The 21,897-nt window shown below is 38.5% G+C and overlaps 1 protein-coding gene across 1 annotated transcript in view; it reads right to left on the bottom strand.

Moving 5' to 3' along the window:
* Positions 1-21,897, bottom strand: part of LOC306857027 (lysyl oxidase homolog 4-like) — a 29,931-nt gene that overhangs the window by 6,374 nt on the left and 1,660 nt on the right. Inside the window, exons 2-12 of the mRNA XM_079396670.1 lie at positions 21,644-21,897; positions 19,154-19,674; positions 17,387-17,601; positions 10,398-10,436; positions 10,107-10,317; positions 9,849-10,029; positions 8,145-8,299; positions 6,577-6,744; positions 4,017-4,179; positions 3,304-3,547; positions 1,102-1,217 (exon numbers count right to left, since the gene is read on the bottom strand). The exon at positions 21,644-21,897 is cut by the window's right edge and continues 23 nt beyond it. Coding sequence (XP_079252796.1) covers positions 1,102-1,217; positions 3,304-3,547; positions 4,017-4,179; positions 6,577-6,744; positions 8,145-8,299; positions 9,849-10,029; positions 10,107-10,317; positions 10,398-10,436; positions 17,387-17,601; positions 19,154-19,674; positions 21,644-21,897 — 2,267 coding nt within the window. The remainder of the gene's footprint in view (positions 1-1,101; positions 1,218-3,303; positions 3,548-4,016; positions 4,180-6,576; positions 6,745-8,144; positions 8,300-9,848; positions 10,030-10,106; positions 10,318-10,397; positions 10,437-17,386; positions 17,602-19,153; positions 19,675-21,643) is intronic.

The raw sequence follows: 21,897 nt of genomic DNA, 5'->3' as shown, positions 1-21,897 counted from the left end.
ACGTCTATAAAAAAGAAAGTCTGAAAAAAAAAAAGTGAAAAAGAAAACAATTTGATAAAAAAAAATAAAGTTTTTGAAGAGCACAAAGTGTCCTGAGGTTTGACTCATTATTATCTAATCAGTTTTTTTGGTGTTATTTCAGCTGAACAACAATATGATTCTGAAAGTAAAAATGCAATTCAGAAAATCCATAAAGAGACGAATGTAAAAGACGTATAAAGCTTTAAATGAGCTGAAATAATAAGCTTCTGCAGATCAAATTATCATCAGAATCCATTAGTCCGTGCAAACATGACAATAAAATCAGATTTCTTCAGTGAAAATCAATATAAAGATTCATGTTTTCATGGCCACTGTTAAATGTTTTTATTAAATATTATAAATAGTTGATGACATGATCACGTTTATAATAGAAAATGAATGGTTTTATTAGTTTTCTGAGCTTCATCACCACCTCAGGTGTGCTTTATTTTCTAATAATTCAACAGTCATCAGCTGTCATCAATCCTTATAAAATCTTAAATTCCTTTTCCAATATTTATTCATGTTCTTACCAGAGAAGTGCTCTTCTAGATATATTACACTCAATAAATATGATTTAGAATTACAATAGGCCTGTCAGTCAATTCATTTTTAATCAAATTAATTACTTGTATTCTTTTAATACTAAAGTAGAATTTATAAGTATATTTTTGGCCTGATACTTACACTTTTAATCAAGTAAAATGTAACTCTGTATCCATATTTTCACTTAAATACAGCTTTTTTTACACTCCTGGAAATAAATAACTAAAATGATTGTTCTTTCCCCAGTCATTCAGGAGTAAAGTTTTTACAGTACTGTTGTTAAATACTGAAATATTTTAGACCTGGGCTTAACTAATAAAAAGTCTTTAAAAAATTACTTAAAAATAAAACATGATTTTTCCAGGTCTAGTATCCTATTGATTAAAAAAATAAAGTAAAACACAGGCGCAAAAATATTAAATAAGAAAATAAATGAAGACATATTGAATAACATGAAAATAACAAATATCTTCTATTTAAATGCTGATGTTTATCCGTCAGTAGTGTTAATGAGTGTTAATGAAGCAGCTTCACCTTCGGGGCAGTACGTGTCCTCCAGACAGAAGCTGGCCTTGTGACCCTCCGCGACCTTTGTGCCGTTCAGGGTCAGGAGGTCGTAGTGCGTGAAGACCTCGATGCTGTGGTAGTGCCTGTAAGAGACGAGTCAAACACTGCCGTCACGTGACACCAGCCTGGCCTCTGATTGGCCTGTAAAGCGTCACATGACGGCTCATTGGCTGCTGGTCGAGAACAGAAACCTGAGAGTGGCTGGAGCGAGAAACGACCAATCAGAGCGCAGCTCTCACACAAACAGACTCCACCAAAGAACTTTAAGTGTTTTAATTGTTTTTTACAGTGTCATGTGAATGATGTGTTTGTTGAATGCACTGTGAAAGCAGTGCTGAATGACCCAGAGTTCAGCCACAGACACTGATCTCGTGCTGCGGGTCAAGACCTCTGAAAGAGACCCATGCATTAAGAAATGTGTCCCAGCAATTCTAAAAACTGTAATTATTTATCCTAATTTCACATTTATCACTTCAATTAATTTTAGTTTTGGGAGTTTTTAAAGTTAATTTTTTTTTTTTTTTTCAATTATTATAATTTGACATTAAAATGAATTTGTTTTATTTTAATTGGTTATTTTTAAAAATATTTATTTATTCTAATTTGATATTTGTATTATTTAATTGGTTTTAATAACCAAGTTTGTATGATTTAATTAACTGTTAGCAGAGGTGGGTAGAGTAGCCAAAAACTGTACTCAAGTAAAAGTAATCGTCTGAATAGTTACTTGAGTAAGAGTAAAAAAGTATCGGATAAAAAAACTACTCAAGTATTTAGTTACTAGTTACTTTGGATCATATACTGAATATAGTCTATTTTTATTTAGATCTATAGATATTTAGATACAATTTTCACACATATATATATATATATATATATATATATATATATATATATATATATATATATATATATATATATATATATATATACAGTGCCGTTCAAAATATATATTTTTTAATGTAATTTATTTCAGTGATGCAAATCTTAATCTTTATTAGCCATTACTCCAGTCTTCAGTGTCACATAATCCTTCAGAAATCATTCCAATATGTTGATTTATTATCAATGCTGTTCTTTTAACCTTCTATTCATAAAATAAAATCCTTAACAAAATGTCACGTTCCAAAAAAAACTGCAAATCCCTGTTGAAAAAACAGCATATGCTGGTATAGGTATGTTTTGAAGCATGGGATGCTGGTTTGAGCTGGTTTAATGGTCCGAGCAGCTTAAGACCAGCACATGACCAGCATAAACCAGCATCCCAGCTTCAAAACATACCTGACTAGCATATGCTGTCCTTTTCAACAACACTGATAATAAATCAATATATTAGAACGATTGCTGAAGGATCATATGACTCTGAAAACTGGAGTAACAGCTGATAAAGATTCAGATTTGCATCACTGAATTAAATTATATTTTAAAGTATATTAATTGTTATTAATTATGTATTATTTATATATGTATATAACCTCTGACACGGAGAAGAGAGAAATCTCCTCACATGACCGCTACAGAACATCTGAACATAACGAAATAAATGCATATGATGGATCTTCTTCCGTCTGTTCCGCAAGATGAACAAATATAGTCTTTATTTCTGCAAGCGTAAATATTGTGAAAATATCAATATTGATTGTGTCTAAGATAAGATACAGTAACGAGAGGAGCGTCGCCCACAGTAACGAAGTAAAAGTACCGTTTTTTCACAAAAATATACTTGAGTAAAAGTACCCATTTTAAAATATACTCAAAGTATTAGTTACCCAAATAATTTACTCAAGTAAATGTAACTCGTTACTATCCACCTCTGACTGTTAGTAAGTGCTTTGTTTGGACTTTTATTGTAAAAATTATTTATTTATTCTAATTTGGCATTTTTATTATTCAATTCATTTTGGTAATTATTATTATGATTGTTTTGTAATTTGACGTAATTCGTTTTCAGTAAGTGTTTTATTTTTATTGCTTATGTTAAAAATGAATTATAAGTGATTTTTAATCATTTTAATATTACATTTTTATGATTTAATAAATCAGCTTTTTATCAAGTCTCAATCTCCAGTCTGGGAAACCCCTTATTAATATATTATGTGATTGTTAATTAATAATAATAAATGTTTAATAATAATGACAAACACACACAAGAGTGCGAGCGGCTCTCACCGGTGGCACTGGTGCCAGGTCCAGGACTCTCGCGAGGATCGTGGTCTGAAGTCGGCTCGACCGAGGTTCATGATGCGCGAGGAGAAGCGCAGCAGCCTCCGGTGACCGTACGGCCAGTTCATGCGCGCGGCGGACGACGACAGACAGTTCTCCTCGTGAGCGCAGGTCAGCAGATGCAGCGGCCGGTCCTCCAGATACGCAGACTCCTGCACCAGCTGCGCATCGATCACCAGATCCGGAGCCGCTGACCAACACAACATTTACAGCATTTATCAACACATTCATATTCACTGTTTTATTTACAAATTATTATTTTAATGACTTAACTTTTTGCTTTACTTTTATTTTACAATTTGTTAGTTTAATTAGTTGACATTGTATAAAATAATTTCTTAGCATTTTTTGACTTTAATTTTCAGTTTATTTTCATATTTCATTTTAATGATTTATTTAATTTTTAGTAAGAATTTACTTAATTTCTAAGTAAAACAATTTATTTTAATGTGAATTTTTGATTTCAATTTTAGTGTTTTTTTTTTGTTTTTTTTTTACTTGAAAGTTTAACTTATAAAAGTTAAATAAATAAATTTTATGTTTGATTTAATTATTAGTAAGTGTATTATTTTAATTGCTTATTTAAAAAAAATATGTATTTATTTGCTCTAGTGTCTGTGTGTGTGTGCGCATGCGTGTGTGTTGAGGTGTGTTCATACCGTCCGCACAGGTGACTCCGGCGGCTCTGGCTCCGCCCCCTCGAGGGCAGTACACCTGTCCGTTCCTGTTGCACTGCTGGATGGAGATCTCGGTGCCGATGCAGTGTGTTCCGCTCAGAATCACGTCCTCGGATCCGGAGCTGCTGGGCCAGTACCAGGTCTCCTGCAGACGGACCGAACACGTGACTGAATCCGCAGGAATCCACACAGAGTCTAATAACGCCTGCTATTACAGCTAATTCATGCACATTATCAAATATTTTCCACGGTTCTCTCCACCGTCTATTTAGCGAGAGCCGTTTTTACACAGGCTTTTATAAGAGTGCAGATGTGCTGCAGTCCAGCGGCTCTATTTTGGGTTTGTTTTCTCTCTGGTTTCCTGCTCTTTCCCTGAATCTGTGCAGGGCTGTAATTACCTCTGCATGGGAAACAACAGCCCTGAAAACAAAAGCTCTGCGGATGTAAACAGTGACAGTGAAACTCATTCTGCTCTCCATTACTGAATAAACCCACACTGAATGAGTAGCTCAACGTGTCTCATTTCAATGTGTGATTATTCAGTAGTCGCTCAGAAGAGTCTCTTTAAGCTGCTTCAGCTCTGCTTTGACAGAGTCTGTGCTAATAAACAAGGGTTATGGCCTGCAAACAGATGTTTGGCACAAAGACATGACATTTCTGACACCCGTTGGTCACAGAAAAGAAATAAAGTGAAACAGCACTGACATGCTCTCCATTCGTTGTGATGTTTATATATCAAATAAAACCAAATGCAAGAATTCTGGATTCTTCCTCTGCTGTTCACTTTTGCTTAGCATGATACCCTCTTCGTGGGCGTCTCTGAGCACGTGACCAAACGAAAGTCCTATTGATTGGCCAGTTTTCTTCGCAGTGTGATAGAAAACAGATTAGAACAATCTCCATAAGAAACGCTGCACTAGCTATGTTTCCATCCTCCTATTCTTCTGCAAATTTGTGATATCACATAAAAAAACATTGAATTGAAAAACCAAGATGCGCATAAATTCATTAAAAAAACGCATTCACTCAGTTGAGTCAGAAAATGTGCACTTACACTACAATGGGAACACGTTTACTGAATAAATTCCTCAATGCGCATCTGAAAAGTCATGTGACTTTGCCTCAGATCATGTGACTTGATAACTGGATTAACCAGCACACCGATCTCATCACACACCGTCTCAAATACTGTTTTAATCATTTTTAAACGCCTGAGCCGTCATCTAAATAATTTTGTGTAATTATCATTCAGAACTGTCTCACACGATTGCATTCCCAAACATCAGGCATCTGAACGCAAGATCACATGACCACGTTTGTTATTAAGACTTTGGCACAAGTCATTTACGATATAGGAAAAAGAGCCACAGGCTTCACCGGTTACAACAACTTCCCCTTTTATTATTGATTCTTCACGCCAGTTTCCAAGAAAGTGACCATTTTATTCTCTTAACCCAAGTTAACAGCTTAACACAGACAGTGCTTTATACACATGTTTTATTCAATATTAAAATTTTTCATAGTTAAACTCACAACTTTGGATGGAAACATAGCTGGCGGCATACAAACGTTCACGTCGGTCTTAAAGCGGTCATCGGATGCCCATTTTCCACAAGCTGATATGATTCTTTAGGGTCTTAATGAAAAGTCTATAACAGGGATCCTCAAATCTGGCCCATTCCTGCAGAGTTGAGCTCTAACCCTAATCAAACACACCTGAGCTGCTAATCAGAGTCTTCAAGATCATTAGAGAATCACAGGTAGGTGAGTTTGATCAGGGTTGGAGCTAAACGCTGCGGCAGATTGGACCTCCAGGGTAAGATTTGAGGAACACTGGTCTATAACATACTTTGGTCAAAATGTCTCAATGGTAGTGTAAAAAACACCTTCTTTACCCTGTCAAAATCAGCTCTGTTTTTAGCAAGCCATTCTAGTCCATGTTGCTTTAACTGCTAATGAGCTCTGCTGACCCCGCCTCTCTCTTCCGTGGGGTGACGAGCATACTGTTTACTTCAGCCGCGAAACTGGCTAACTAGCATATTATTAGGAAAGGTGATTTGCAAAGATTCATAAAAACCCTTATACTCACTTCTTCTGTAGATATAGCTGGATCACGAATGATTCACGGAAACATAAAAGCATTTATGTAGATCGGGGATCGGCGCATTCCCTTCAAAGTGAAAGTAACGTTAATCCTCTGCATCCTCAGCGGCTCAGATGTCAGGAGTAAATGAAGACTGCTATATTCATTATTACAGCCAACAACAAAACTCCTCAATCGCTTAATCGGAGACATCTTGTCTTCCCCTGCACCGGAGGCGGACAGCTCTCAGCTCTCTCAGGGCGGGGCTAAGGTAAGACAGTCTTGTCAATCAACTATCAATCAATCGACTCGTTAACTGTCGTTCATTCAAATATTTTTCCCATCAAACGTTCTTCTTCTTGTGAACATTCTGGTGCAACACCACGATTTAGTGAATAAATGCGTCTCCATCGTGAGTTCTGTGACGTACAGATGTAGTTCAGAGTTAACGTCACGTACCTGATGGGCTCTGGAAGCGAAGCCGAAGCCGAGCTGTCGACACACCACCATGGCTTCATTGATGCCCCAGTTCTCACTGCAGATGGAGCCCCAGCGCTGCTGACCGTTCACCTCCATCAGCACCTCCACCCGGCCCTCCGCTGCCTCGCGCCCGCCCGCCAGACGCACCTGAGCATTACACGACACACAGCAGCCTCAGCATCACTCGTCAGGTGAAATACCACTGCTTCGGTTTTGCTCAGAAAATACGGCTGCAAGCAGCATTTAAGGGGCCGAGCACAACCAGAGGGAAAATGAGGAGATAAGCATCAGAACAACTGAAAAAATTAGTAATCAAAGACATTTCTAAATGATTTGGAGCAAAATTGTTAAAAAACCCATAAATGCAATCACTTGTAATATGATTTAATTGCTGAGCACTTTTGACCCATAGGTGGCGCTGTGACAGAATTGATATGATGTATTCAGTGTGAGGTCAAAGTTTGGTGTTAATATGTTAAAGTATCGCAGTGTTACAGCTTCAAAATCATTTTGGCCTCATGCCATCAAATTTGTTGATGTGTTAAACGAGTTTTGGTGTATCGGCACAAATTCAATGGCTGTCAGCATGATCTAAAGATGATCTGAATCAAATTTGGTGAAAATCAGACGAATAGTCTTGGAGAAGGTCGAAAAAGGAGGTTTTCAAAGAAAATCAAAATAACAGACGGGAAGTCTGGCTTAACTGGTATCTTTGTTCTCAGCACGATACAAGGAATCAGTCTCGTGACCTCTGGGTGGCGCTGTGCTGAAACTGTGCAGGCATGGCTGTCCTAACACACAGCAAGTTTGGTCTGAATATGTTAAAGCGTTGCAGAGATACAGCCTCACTATGACATGCTCTTCATCATATTTGTACACACGTTATTCGAGAACAATTTGACTAATCAACCTGAATTCCATAAAATTTTGTCAGCATGATCTTACGATGATCTGATTTGATTTTCATGAAAATCAGACAAACAGTCAAGGAGTAGGTTTTCAAAGAAAATCATAATGGCAGACAGGAAGTTTGTGATTGGTATTGATGATCTCCTGACCACTATGTGGCGCTGTGCTGAAACTGTGCAGGTGTCCTCAGGTCATGGTTGTTCTTATACTTTTGTTTGGTCAGAATATGTAAAAGCGTTGTGGAGATATATCCTCATGTCCACTTTGGCGTGCTCCTCATGAAATTCGTCCCCATGTTATTCGAGAACGATTTGACTAATCAATTTGAATTCTTAAACTTTTATCGGCATAATCTGAAGATGATCTAGTTTTCTTTTTGTGAAAATCAGAGCAACAGGCAAAAAGCTAAGAATTTCAAGAAATTTGTTTCAAGAATTTGGTTAATGCAATAACGTGAGTGCACATTAGGACATTAGGTGGCGCTAGAGAGTTTGAGCTAGATTTGCTGTGACTCATGTTCATACTGTCCTCTACCTGTGTGCCAAATTCACAACTTTTTACCATCCGCTTCTACAGGCTGCCAATGACTCAAGAGCAGAAGATTACAGTACTATTACAGTAAGTGTCTCTGCACGTACCGTAGCGCTCAGCCCGGTGTTGGGGACGTTGCAGCGGACAGACGCATCTTGAGTGTGTTTGCATGAGTAACGTGGAACCTCCTGGAAGCGGCACTGTGTGATGGAGCTCTCCCGGCCCGAACACTGCACCGCGTTCATGTGGATCAGACCCGTACCTACACAAACACAAACAAACACACATCCATGCACTGATGTCCGGACACCACAAGCCCTTTTACCTGCTAGAAATAGTCATTAGCACGCTGTGTTCGGCAGAAAACTGCAACTGGCAGGATGGCAAGATAAACGGGGGCAGACGTGCATGTGTGATGTGGATGCTGGTTCGGTAAATTACACACACGGGCCAAATGGAAGCGTTTAATAGATGGAAATAGCAGCAGAAGCGTGCATATGGACGAGACTCCCTGTAATTTGTGCACGGTTGGGCCACGATGTCACCAGAGAACGTGTCTCTTATTCTCGTCATCACCACTGAAGAACAGCCTGACAGCGTATAATTCAGAACATTAACCCTGAAAATAGAGGCATCCAAAACCCCAAAGCTGAGATGATGGAACAAATCCACATGATATAGGTCAGCATGCTGATGCATTATGTTGTGACGTGCATGATCAACAGTAAGCATTCAGGGCCTTGTGTTCCACAGCATCTGAGCAACTCTAGACTGGTTTATGCTGGTTAGTCCTGGACTAGCAGGTGGACCAACATTACACCAAAAATACTTGTCAATAAGCCTGGTCTCTCTGTTCAAAATTAATAAATAGACATATATTATTATTATTATTTAACACTAAATTTTTGTATTTTATTTTTTAAATATAAAAATGGTTAGGGTTACAAATATTATTATTTTGTTTAATATTTTTATTTAATAATAATAATAATAATAATAATAATAATACAATTATCATCATGATTTTATAGTCACATTGATATATAATCTCAATTTTATGGCCAAATTGTGCCGGGTGGTAAGGGTTAGGAATTGTTTTGTTTTATTTGATATTTTATGGTAATAATATAATCATTATTATTATTAGATTAATTGCAGGGAGTTAATACGGAATCTTTATTATTTTGTTTAATACTTTTTATTTAGTAGTAATAATAATAATAATAACAACATTTATAGTTACATTGATAAATAATTATTAATTATTATTTTTTGGTCAAATTGTGGAAAAAAGAGAATAAGGAATGTTTATTTATTTTTTGTCGTATTTTTATGTAATAATAATATCAATAAACACATTTTTTAATTAAATAATAATAATATTATTATTAGTCATAGATATATAATCACAATTTTTTGTGCAAATTGTGCAGGGAGTTAGGGTTAGGAATAGTTCCTATTTTGTTTAAAAATGTTATTTAGTAAAAGTAACAAACATAATATCTTTTATTATTACTCTATATATATAATATCCCTTTTTTTTTTAAGGAAAAATTGCAATACGATTTTTTTCCCAAAACCGTGCAGCCCAAACTGCAGTGTTGGCACAGGAGCATGAAGACTGAACTAAACATTCAGATCACAGCGTCTGAACTGTGTCCGTGTGAGCGTTTCATGTTTTCTGTTTAGACTGGCTGAGAAACCCTTACCCATGAGCCACTGGGAAAGAGGAAATAGCATTGAAATGAGTGGCTCGTATCAGTTCTGAATCTTTTTACCATGGTAAGGTGACATTACAAACAGCCTGTTACCTTGACCCATGAGTGCTCCTCGCAGGGCCTCTCTGGCCGAGCCGAAGCCCAGCTCTCTGCACACCATGCTGGCCGCGGTCAGATCCCACAGATGGTCACACACGGTCCCCCACTTTCCCTCACGGAGCACCTCCACGCGACCCTCGCCCAGCCTCGGACCGGCCTTCAGACGCACCGCCGCCTGCGGGGAACCACACACACCATGAGCCACACGTCACCGGAGCCAGTGCTCACAGCTGGACCGGGTGCGGCGCTCACATTCAGAGGGGACGGAGCCTGTCTGTGTCCGGAGGCAGAGCTTCTGGAGAACTGAGCACCGGGAACACAGCGCACCACCGCATGCATCCCTCCGGTGCAGGGAACGTCACGCCTCGGGACGGAGAGCTGCGCCCGACACTGCGCCAGAGAGACCTCTGTACCCGAACACTGAACCCGCTCGACCCAGAACGCCTTCTTACTGACCGCAGACCTGCACAAACACAAACCACATCACTCTACGAGTCCGTTCATACAGCCAGCACTGAAAATAATCAGCTAATGAAGCCGTACCTTGTGGCTGGATCCTCCATCTTGGAGTCCCACAGTTTCCTGAAACGACACAAATGAGCCAATAAGTAGGATTGGATTAAATAAACAGGCTTCACATGAGCGCCAGAGCTTGTTTCTGTGTGTCAGTCACATCTCAGACACACATCCATACAGCTGTGGTCAGAATAATTGGCCCCCTTGGCAAAAAAAAAATCATTTATTTCCTAACGAGTCCACCCCCCCCACACTTTCAATTGTTTGACCTCAATAAAAGGTTAGATTTCTGTGATTTTTTTTAATGAAAGATCAATAGGATAAACAATGCAAATGTATTTTTACAGACTTCTTTGCTCATATTGACCAAGGGAGTCAATAACTCTGACCATGACTGTATATAGATATATATATATATATATATATATATATATATATATGTGTGTGTGTATAGCATCGTCAGCGAGCAGTAGATGGTAAATAAACTCAGCGGGCGTCTATCGAAACACTCTGGGACGTTCTGCTGGGTTTGTGGTCAACAGACGTTCACAAACAGATCTCCATGTTCTCAAAGCTGAGCCAAAACCACTCATGCTTGTGTTTCCCGTCCATATATCCCAGCTCCTGCGGAGGACGTGCATGAAAACACAGCGAAACGAGGCCCGGGTGTATTCTGGTCTAGAAAATCTGAAACACAGCAGCATCTGAGGATCGGTGAAAAACCCCTAACAGACAGAACGAGACTCAAAAACAGCACAAAAACATGAGCTTTCCTGTAGTTTAGAGAGGAAACGCCAAGATTGTAAGTTTGATTCCAGGGGAAAGCAAGAACTGATAAAAAAATGTGTACCCTGAATTTAGTGTAAGTGTTACGGAAGGGGACTCGACACGAGAGAGATGGTACAAAAGGGGAGTTTGTTAAAAGCAGATGAGTGTTGGCAGATGAATGACTGGAATAGTTCAGACTGTAGATACTGTGGGATGACTGGATACTTGACTGATGGTTATTGGGATCTTGACAGGAGCTCGTGGATGATCGCTGTGCCACACACCTCACTTCGGGGAGGACGGAGACGCGGAGGAAGGATCTGGATCCTGGACACGGATGACGACAACACTTGGAAGGAATACAAGCGGTAAGTACACACTTGGGCAGGTAACAGATCAATAGCTGCGATAGCATACATGAGTCCACTTCGTTGGAACGAGTCGGACGTCTGATGGCTGTGAGGTGTGTGGTTTTATGGTGTGATGAGGTGATGATTCAGTGCAGGTGTGCTCAGTACTCTGGTGAGGGTGCTCGCTGTGATTGGGTGGACTGAGAGCCTGTCGATCTGTGACAGTAAGTCACTTGCCAAATGCATACATGTAAATGCATAGAGGAGAGCTGACATCGGATTGGCTGACATGTCTACGGGGGCGGGGTTTAGGAGAGAGGACTGACATCTAATAGAGGCTGCGGTGATGATGTATTTTTGTAGTTGCACAGAGGAAACCCAACAGGATTTTTCCATTGGCTTCTGGATTGTTCCAGAAAATAAGCTCTGTGACCAACATTCATTTTTGGTCATTATAATAATCTTCTCAAATTAACACAACTTTTGAAGCTTAAATACAGCACGATTATAAACACAATGAGTAAATGAGTTTATCTGTTTGGTCTGATGATGTTTGATGTCCCTAACAACCTCTGCAGTCCCATTAGACACTTGATAGCAAGCAAAGACTTTAAAAATCACAAGCGGATATTACTGATGTAGGCCTATTTTATGTCTTAAGGGCACAGAATTGAGTATGTACGCTAAGACATGTTCGTATCAATATCCAGCGATTACTAAATTGTCCCTAGCAATATTTTTGATCAAACAATGAAATATATGTGTATGTAACACTGTTGTTGTAATATCAGCTGCATCTGAAACAGATCACACCACTGATATTACCTGAGAAATATACTAGAAAACTGCATGCTTTCCAGGATTCACATGTAATAGATGAGCAGAGTAGGAACATATAATCATGATGGGTGAAATGCAGCTTTTCAAAACTCAGAATCAGTTCAACCATTTAAACCATCGTGTTGCAAAATGATTCACTGTTTCGAAGCGCTCTAATCGGATCGCGAATGATTTGATTCAGTTCAGGACTTCAAATCGTGTATAGCAAATCAGTTCATTTATATTGGGGCTTCAGAGTGGGTTCACGAATCATTTGATTCAGATCAGATCTTCGGCGTGCGGATCGTGAATAATTTCTCTGATTTCTTTTTCATTAAACATTACAAAACATCAAACCATTTATACAGTTATAAAAACAAAACAAAGAAAAAAGAAAGTATACACAAATACAAATCCCTTAAGAAAATTAACCATGGTTTTATTATAGTAAAAGTATTATACTACAAATAGTGTAGCAAAACTATGGTTAATTTGTGGTTACCATGGTTGAGCTTTTTTCACCTTAAGAGGAGATGAATTATAGATGAATATAGAGGATGAAATATAGGATAGGATGAATATAGAGATGCAGTTTCACTGCTTGAGGATTCACAGAACTTAGTTTCCATGTTCTCATCTAGATCAACCCTGAATAAGAGCTCGGAGGAACATTAATAAATCTGATCAAAATCTCTCTGTGTATAAAACAATGAATGAATCTTCCTCAGAAGAGACCAAAACAACTCACTTCAGTGTCTGACTGATATCAGAATTACATGAAATTTGTATGAACTCATCTGTTGTTTGATCTCTTCATATTTAAGGAGAGAACTATAGTTATCGAAGTCGGACATCACTTATGATGTTCCAGGGTGTAGAGTTTAGTAGAGACGATCAATATCAGACACTACTGAATTATCCCAGAAATCATTTATCAAATAATGAAATATCTGTTGTCTGCCGTTACGTCCACCAATGCCAAAACCAAACCTGCACCCTTGGGTGATAATATAGCATGACAAGACATTTATAAACAACACCACAAGTGTGGCCAAAAAAGTACAAAAATAATCAGCATTGTTTTGTGAAGCTGTGTGAATGAAGCCAGTATGTTTTAGTCCAGTGTGAAAACATTGTTTGTGTCACAAGAAAATCCTCAAATCCTTGGGATAACATGACATGAGGATCAATCACAGACATTATATTAGGCTTTTAATAAAAAAGCCCATCAAACATGCATCGATTCAGGACGATGGAGCCGGAAGAGCTAACATGCAGCTCGTTTCTAGGATTCGGCCTACAGAAACACATCATCACAGCGGCAGGTTAAACAAAAGAGCTGAAACGACTGTCCTAACGAGTCGCTGAATTAAAGCAGCAGTTAAAAATACCCACAAGCACCTGCTAAAACACACAGAGCTCTCTGTGTCGCATGCAAACACAACAAACTAACACATAAAGTGCATGATAGCATTGTGTGTTTGGAAACGATGAGAGTAGTGTGTTCATCATTCAGAAGCAGATATATATATCTCTATATAGTCTGTCTGAGCGCTGGTGGTCTGCTCTAGTTGGCAGGACTTTAGGAAACCACTTGTTTGCCACATCAACAGAGATCCATGCAGGGCTGTGATTGGCTGAGAGCAGTCACATGACCTGAGAGCAGCCTGGAGCCACAGACTCATCAAGAGAAGATCAGAAGAAGCATTAATGAGCGACGACCACATCGTCAGTCAAGAACAGACATGAAACATGCAGAAAACACACGAGACAATCAGTCTGAGTAGATCACACGCCTGTCTGCGATCACAGCAACACACACACACACACACACACACACACACACACACACACACAAACACACTCCTATACACATTCACTACATACAGCAAACAATACACATGCAAACATATGCTAAATATACCTTTCAAACAGTTAAGATCAATGAAATATATATCAATTTATAATGTTTAGTTTCAGTCAAATTATATTTCAAAATGTATTTCAGGGGCAAAAAATACATTTCCCATATATATATATATATATATATATATATATATATATATTTTTTTTTTTTTTTTACTTATTTTTTTGGATTGAAATATATGGAGGGCAAAATATATTTAAAATGTTTTGTAAAATATATGTTAAATATATATTCAAAAATATATTGGTAAAAAAATTGTAAATATATTTTGAAACTTATTTTTGCAAATATATTTTTGTCTATACTTTGAAATCTATTTAAAAATGTATTTGAAATGTTTATTTTTATGTTTTTGCCGTAAGGGTATGATCACTTTAACAACCTGTTTTATCCAAAACACTAGGATTGTCTTCAACAAAACCAAAGCTTCTACTGTATCAAAGTCCCTCTTTAGAGAAGATAAGTGGCTATTCTGTGTGTTTAGTGGATCTGTGTCAAACTAATTATGATATTTAAATATAAAGATCTGACAATAAGATTGAATCCATAAAATAACATCAGTGAACTGCTCTAGAAACACATTTAATCAAACTGGGGAGTTTCTTCCAAGGTGCTTTCTCTCACAATGAAAAGAGTTTAAACGAAACAACAGACAGAAACGAGCTGAAACGGGTGGAGTCCTGCAACAGCTGAGCGAAACCCACTATTAAAAATCACTCGCAGGAACACAGAATCTCCCTGCGGCTGGAGTTTAATATAGGCACCAGCAGCCTGAGAGACTCAAGCCCGTCATTACAGCTCCTCACAGAACAATACACACGCTCTGTCCTGTTCATCAGCACACACTCACTACAGATGTAGAGAAACTTCACACTTAAAGAACAAATATCAGCCATGGGTCAGAAACATAAACAATTCAAAGCAAAAACAGATATTTGTTCTTGTTTTAGTCAAAAACTCACTTCCTTTTGTCCTTTTGTTTCTGCAGTAAATGCATCTCAGTTTAAGAATCTGTGGAGATTTCACTGGAACACAAGAGCAGCACTTGCATCGTATCTGCTCTGAAACTGATATAAAGCCAAGTAATGTGAAGTGAAGTGAAGTGAGAGTGAACTAAAGGTCAAAACTATTAAATCTATTCCAGACCACATAAATACTGCTCATTAAAACTGTGGTTTTTCTTATTAAAGTTTCTCTCAGTGCTGCAGGGAGCAGAATAAGGGGCCGTTCTTTGCATCTAAAACGTGAGACGTAGTGCACAGAAACAGTTTAAAGAAACGTTTGACATCAAATAAAACAGTTGCCATGCCAACTTGCTACTGTAAACAAAGGCTTGCCCCGCCTCCAGGCTCTTCTGATTGGTCCACTGTTTTGGAACTGACATTGATGAGCTGCGTATAGAAGTTGAAATTCTTTTAACTTGACATGTTTACATAGAAAAACAATGGAAAAGTAGCTGTGAACGGCTCCTAAAGGGCCACTCTAACAGAACATGTTTTTCCACTGCACTACTTTCCCAACTAAAGCCCAAAGTATACTTCATTTTTGTACTTGTACATCAGCGTATGCGTACTGTGGAATGCATATTTTGTTGTTGTTGTTGGTCCGTCTCTTTCGTTTAGTTTCTGCTGTGAAACAGCGGCCCGGGACAGTGCTGCCACCTTGTGGAACAACTGATTACTGCAAAACAACACCAGGGACTGTTCTCAGAATGTTCTTGCAAGGTTCTCTTAAAATTATGAACAAACGTTCTTCCAGTAACGTCAATAGAACAACGCTTAAAGTTTGCACATTCAAGTTAAAATAAGTTTAACTTTTAAAAACGTGTCTATACACCTTGTGTTTTTGCTCCATTCTCCTGCCACATTTTATTATTTATTTATTTTTTAAGGCAAAAACACATTTTGTATGAATGGCCCCTTAGAGCCCGTACGATAAAAAAATTGATTTTTGAGGCAGCTATATATTTTAAATACATGCTTAATATATGCTGTAAACAGTTAAGCTCAATTAAATATATTTTTGAAATATGAATTCTTGTTGATTTATATTCAAGTGTTACATATTCACGTGTTATAGACGGTTATAACGGTATATATATATAACGGTTTTCTTCGAATGTGACATATGTGAATGTATTCATGTATGTAATATATTTGTATATATTTTTTGGCAATTTGTTGTATATTTTTGAAAAAAAAAAAAAAGAAAAAAAAAAAAATATATATATATATTTAAATTTAAATATACAAAACAGATTAAAAATATGCTGGTAGAAAATATATAAAGACAGAGGAAGCCTGTCTCTGTGCGGCTGCGCTCTTATTTACGGCTCATGCGGTCGACTGAACGTCTTACACAAGCGTTTCTCCCCACAGGAAGAGGAAGTGCAGCGGGAGAACAGACACCTGACACATATAGAACCAGTCAGAGACTGAGAGACAGACGGATGGTTTTCCACTGGAAGCATGTAATTACGCTCGTTTTAGCACATGCTGCTGAAGCTCAATCTGACACTAAACACACAGTCTGTGGAAGATTTCTCCAGATGAAAGGCTGATTTTCTCCCGTCAGATGTTTAGAAAGATGAGCAGCACAAACACAAGTCCTCCAGATGATCAAACTAGTGTCATTTCAGCATCATTCATATACTTTTACAGCTTTTGATAATATTACCAATTTAATTTGATTTAGTTTAGTTATTTTAGTACATCAAGTTAAACTAAATTAAAATGAGAAATGTTGCAAAACAACTAGCTAAAATCAAAAGTTTTTATATTTTATATCAGTTTTAATTTAGGTTAAACCACATTAAACTGAGAAATGTTGCCTTGGCAACTAGTTGAAATAAGTTCTTAAATTTAAGTTTTTATATGTTATTTTATTTCAGTTAACATTTAGTATTTATTTATTAATTTTAAAAATGAATTGATTTTTTTTAGTTGACTATGATATCCCTGGTTCCAGTGATGCCTGAAAGACACCAAACACTGAGACATTCTCACATTTTATGTTCCACTCCAGCTTTCACTCGCGTATAATTTGTTGGTTTATTGCTGGTCCAAAATGGCATCGGCTGGTAGTTCAGTTGGTTAAACACTTAAACCATCAAGTTGGATCTTCTAGAATGTAAATCATGAACACATACTCACCGGTACACGCGTGTGTCGTGCTGCTCTGCTGACGGGAATCCCAGCATGCCACACACCACACGACTGCTGCTCAGATCCCAGCCCAGACTACACACCTGCCTCCATTTCCCAGCATGCCTCACTTCCACCACGCCCTCCGTTAGCATGGCAGCGCTCCGAGTGGCGGTCAGAACGGGTCGGAGACGCACCTCGTCCAGCCGGACCGAGCCAGACGACTGAGAGAGACATGGACAAACATTGACATATGAAACCAGACAAAATCTATCGTTTGAAATGGAAGCGTTTATTGAACCTTTAGATAAAATATGTGTTTTTTGTTGAGTATCATATTTGATCCGTCAGGCTTTTATGGCTCATATAGTCTGATATAGTGAGAACATGAAAGAAAAAAACAGATGTTAATAAAGCAAAACAGATTGAAATGATTCAGTTCTTCTGATTACGGATCCAATGTGAAGCTTTCTGGTTTAATCCTGGAGTATTTGGTTAGGGCTTTACATCTCACAGACAGGAAGAGCTGAAAGAGCCAATCAGAATCCTCCAGAGAGCTGTCAATCATCAAACGACCCGGCTCTAAACGACTGCGGTTTACAGCATGTTTACACGGCTAGTCTTCAATTATATGACACAGTTGAACCGCTGGAAAAAATGATCATGCCATATTAACACGGTCAGACTAGAGTTAGTGGAACACGGGACTTAAACAGCTAACCCTGATGATCAAGCTGGACCCTATGGAAACCATGTCAAACCTGGAGTACGCCACTGAACACAGTTGTGCTGCTCAATATTTTTGTGGAAACTGTGATACATTTTATTTTTCAGGATTCACAGATGAATAGAAAGTTCAAAAGAAAAGCATTTATTTGAAATAGAAATCTTTTAACATTATAAATGTCTTTACTGTAACTTCTGATCAATTTAATTTAATCCTTTATGAATAAAAGTATTGAGAGCGTTCAATGCAAACGATATCATCTTTTAAAGTTATGGCAGTTTAATGCCTACAGTTATGGCTGATAGGGACTACAACGAGCTACTTCCCGGGTTTGTGACATCACAAACCCTGAAATATACATAAACCCCACCCCCTGGGAACATGCAACAAAGGGGGCGGGGCCATGCGGCGCTGCTTTAGAGAAGAGGCCATGCCGTCAAAACTAGGGGTGCAGGAAACATCTATTCATATACGAATCACGATTCTGTCTTCTAACGATTATGTGTATAGACAGACAGATATTTTTCACGTAGCTACGAGAAACATTAAACACAGACGCTCATGCGGTTGCCATGGTAACGAACATTACTTGCTGGATAACACTTCTTTCTTCTTACACTTCTTGCTACAACGCAATCATATATTCTGCTGTATTAAAGCTTTGATCAGGATAATGTTAGAAGCTAACATAAACAGTAGCATTTACAAATAACAACGTATCTAAAAGTATGAGCCAATCACAACACACTGGGACAGCTGACCAATCAGAGCCCATTGTGTATTTCTGAGGGAGGGGCTTCATAAAACCAGGAAATAACCAGAGCGTTCAAAGGAGAAGGGACAGAGCGGTGTACAATAAAGGTAAATTATGTGAAGAAATAATGATTTTTTTTTAAACGAAGCATTAACACGTTAGACTGCAACCCATAAACACAATCAAGCCTAGAAAAAAAAGGTCAACCACCCCTTTAAATTATAATAATATTTCAAATTTTTACTCTATTTTTGATCAAATAAAAGCAGCTTTGATGAGCATTAGAGACCCTGACCTGCTCGTCTGTGTCGGTGAAGTCCAGATCCATCCTGTTACTGTGCTCCACGCTGGGATAGACCGGCTCGGGGCTGTAGACCGGCTCAGGCGCTGGTGCTGGTCTCTCGGGGTGTCTGGTGGTCTGAGCGGGCGTCACGTCCTGCGCTCGTCTGTAGGAGGCTCTGCTGCGTGGGAAGTCCGGGATCTGGTGGCCCCGCGGCAGGCCGGTGACGGCGCTCTCGTACCCGTTCCTGCGCAGCTGGATGCGATGGGCGTTGAGCTGCGGAGACGACGGGCCACGGCCGCGGTGAAACGCGATCTCGTGCCCGCGCTGAGGAGCGCTCGAGACCAGGTTGGAGGTCTGAGGTGAAGGAGGTTCTTGGTAACGGGGGACGTGACCCTGGTTGGGTCGATCCGGGCTGCAGATGACCCCCAGATCTTCAGAGTGAGTGCAGTCGCTCACACCCCAGCCGTTCGAGCGGCACTCCGACAGAGAGCTCTCGCTGCCCGAACACAAGACGTTATCCAGCCAGATCGGACCTAAACACACCAGAACCATTTCTACTCAAGCACTGAGGTGATGGAGCTACATGAGCAAACAGAGAGTCAACATGAGGCATTCACAGCCTGGGGTGCGTTCACAAAAGCAGCGTTAGCCAACTATGGTTGCCACACTGCTAAAAATGATGCTCTTACTTAGTGTTTTGTCTTGTTTTCTATTAAAAATTATTGAATCAAGATGCATTTACTGTACAAGTAAAATTACTTAAGTCTTGTTTACTAAAAAAATAATCTAAATTTTGTTAGTTTTTGCTTAAAACAAGCTAAAATATCTGCCAACGGGGCAAGAAAATAATCTTGTTTAGCCTTTGAATTAAGATTATTTTTCTTACCCCATTGTCAGATATTTTAGCTTGTTTTAAGCAAAAACTAACAAAATTTAGATTATTTAAAAAAACAAAAAAACAAGACTTAAAATCTTAAATCATTTTACGTGTCAAGTAAATGCATCTTGATTCAAGAATGTTTAGGTATTTATACTAGAAATCAAGACAAAGATACTAAGTAACAAAATCTTTTTTGAGTAAATTTCCGTCGTTACGAACAGTTCAAGGATTCGGTGTTTCCCGAAACATAGTTCAAACGAACATTTGCAATCAGCGTGCAAACTCTGGTGGTAGGAACTACAGCTCTTGAGATGTGGTTAGAAGTGTAGTTTCTTGTGAGGAAGACATATGGGGCCAGTTTTACTAAACAGGGGAAATTAGCGCGAGAGTACAAGTCCACAATAGTGTGGGAATTTCTGCGGTGATTTGATTTGATTCAAATGCCAGTAATTCGACGAGCACAAACGTTAGTAAAACACGTGATTCATTTTAATACTCTCCTCCCATACATTTTGTGTCTGAAAGGTAAACTACAAATGCATATTCAATAAGGTCAGGTGCAAAAATAACTGAGTCCATGCCTTTTCAGCGCTAATTCTTCACTGTTTCTTTAGTAAATCCTGACAATAGCCAACTATTTTAATGCAAAAGACGGTTTGCGCTGCAAGCTCTTAGTAAAACTGGCCCATGGGCTTAAATAAATATGCTCTTGGGCACAATAAGCATGCAGAACAAACTATATCTTCCATTCTATCTAAATATAAATGCATTTTAATGTATGTAATTTTGCGCGTCCTAAAGTGAAAAACGCATCACGCAATTCTGACCTTTTTCCTCAGAATTCTGATTTACATTTCAAAATAACTCGCAATTGTTATGTATAAACTCAAAATTCTAAGCCTGAGTTTACATGATATTTCCAATTAATAATTTGCAAATAACTCAATAGAAATAACTCAAATTACGATAGAAATTCTAGACTAAATGTCAACATGTATTAATTCATCTCACTTGCAAAAAAAAAACTGATTTAGTATTCCTCAAAATTAATTAAAACAGTGAAATGCAAGCTCAGAATATGACGCAAACCTGAAGAAATTAAATATGTTAAATAACACAAATGTATCTAATCCCTTTTTATTAACCAATGTCTTTGCTGCTGACCTTTGATGATCCAGTTCAGTCATACTAATAAGCAAAAATGACTTTAGATAAACTAACAGTTGTGCTTCATTGTGTTTTATTGCTGAAGCGTGTTGAAGCTTCTTCTCCTGCGTTCTGTACAGACGTGCATTTGCTCTTCCTTCAGTCTGAGGTTTATTCATCACACTTGTTACTGTGAAAGGGCTTTTACATTTGCTATAAATAGAACTTCTTATATTAAAAGCAAACAATCAAGCCCTGCTCATATTTAAAACGTAACGCAAAAGTAGTGCAAAAGTAACGTAACATTACTTTCCATAAAAAGTAACGAAGTAACGTAATTAGTTACTTTTTTAGGGAGTAAAGCAATATTGTAATGCATTACTTTTAAAAGTAACTTTCCTCAACACTTACAGGGTCGTAAGTGAATTTATGTTTCTCTGTTTTTTTCCCACTGAACACTGAGTAGAGATTCGTACCGCGGCCCTCGCCGAACTTGGCGCTGTGAGCCCAGGAGAGTCCACGGGAAAAGCCCAGTTCGCGACACACCACGTTAGCCAGATTGATGTTGACCTCGTCATCACACACGGTTCCCCACGCGCCGTTATACAGCACCTCCAGCCGGCCCTCGAGCTTGTTCCTGCCGCCCACCAGACGCAGCTGGAACCCTGGGATCCCCTGCGCGAGCGGAGCGACGGTGAGGAACATCATCATCATCACCTTCATCATCATC

The sequence above is a fragment of the Barbus barbus genome, assembly GCF_936440315.1.
Source record: "Barbus barbus genome assembly, chromosome: 37".
In the NCBI taxonomy this organism is placed as follows: Eukaryota; Metazoa; Chordata; class Actinopteri; order Cypriniformes; family Cyprinidae; genus Barbus; species Barbus barbus.
The sequence above is the reverse complement of the archived record's forward strand: the minus strand, read 5'-3'. Positions and strand labels throughout refer to the sequence as shown.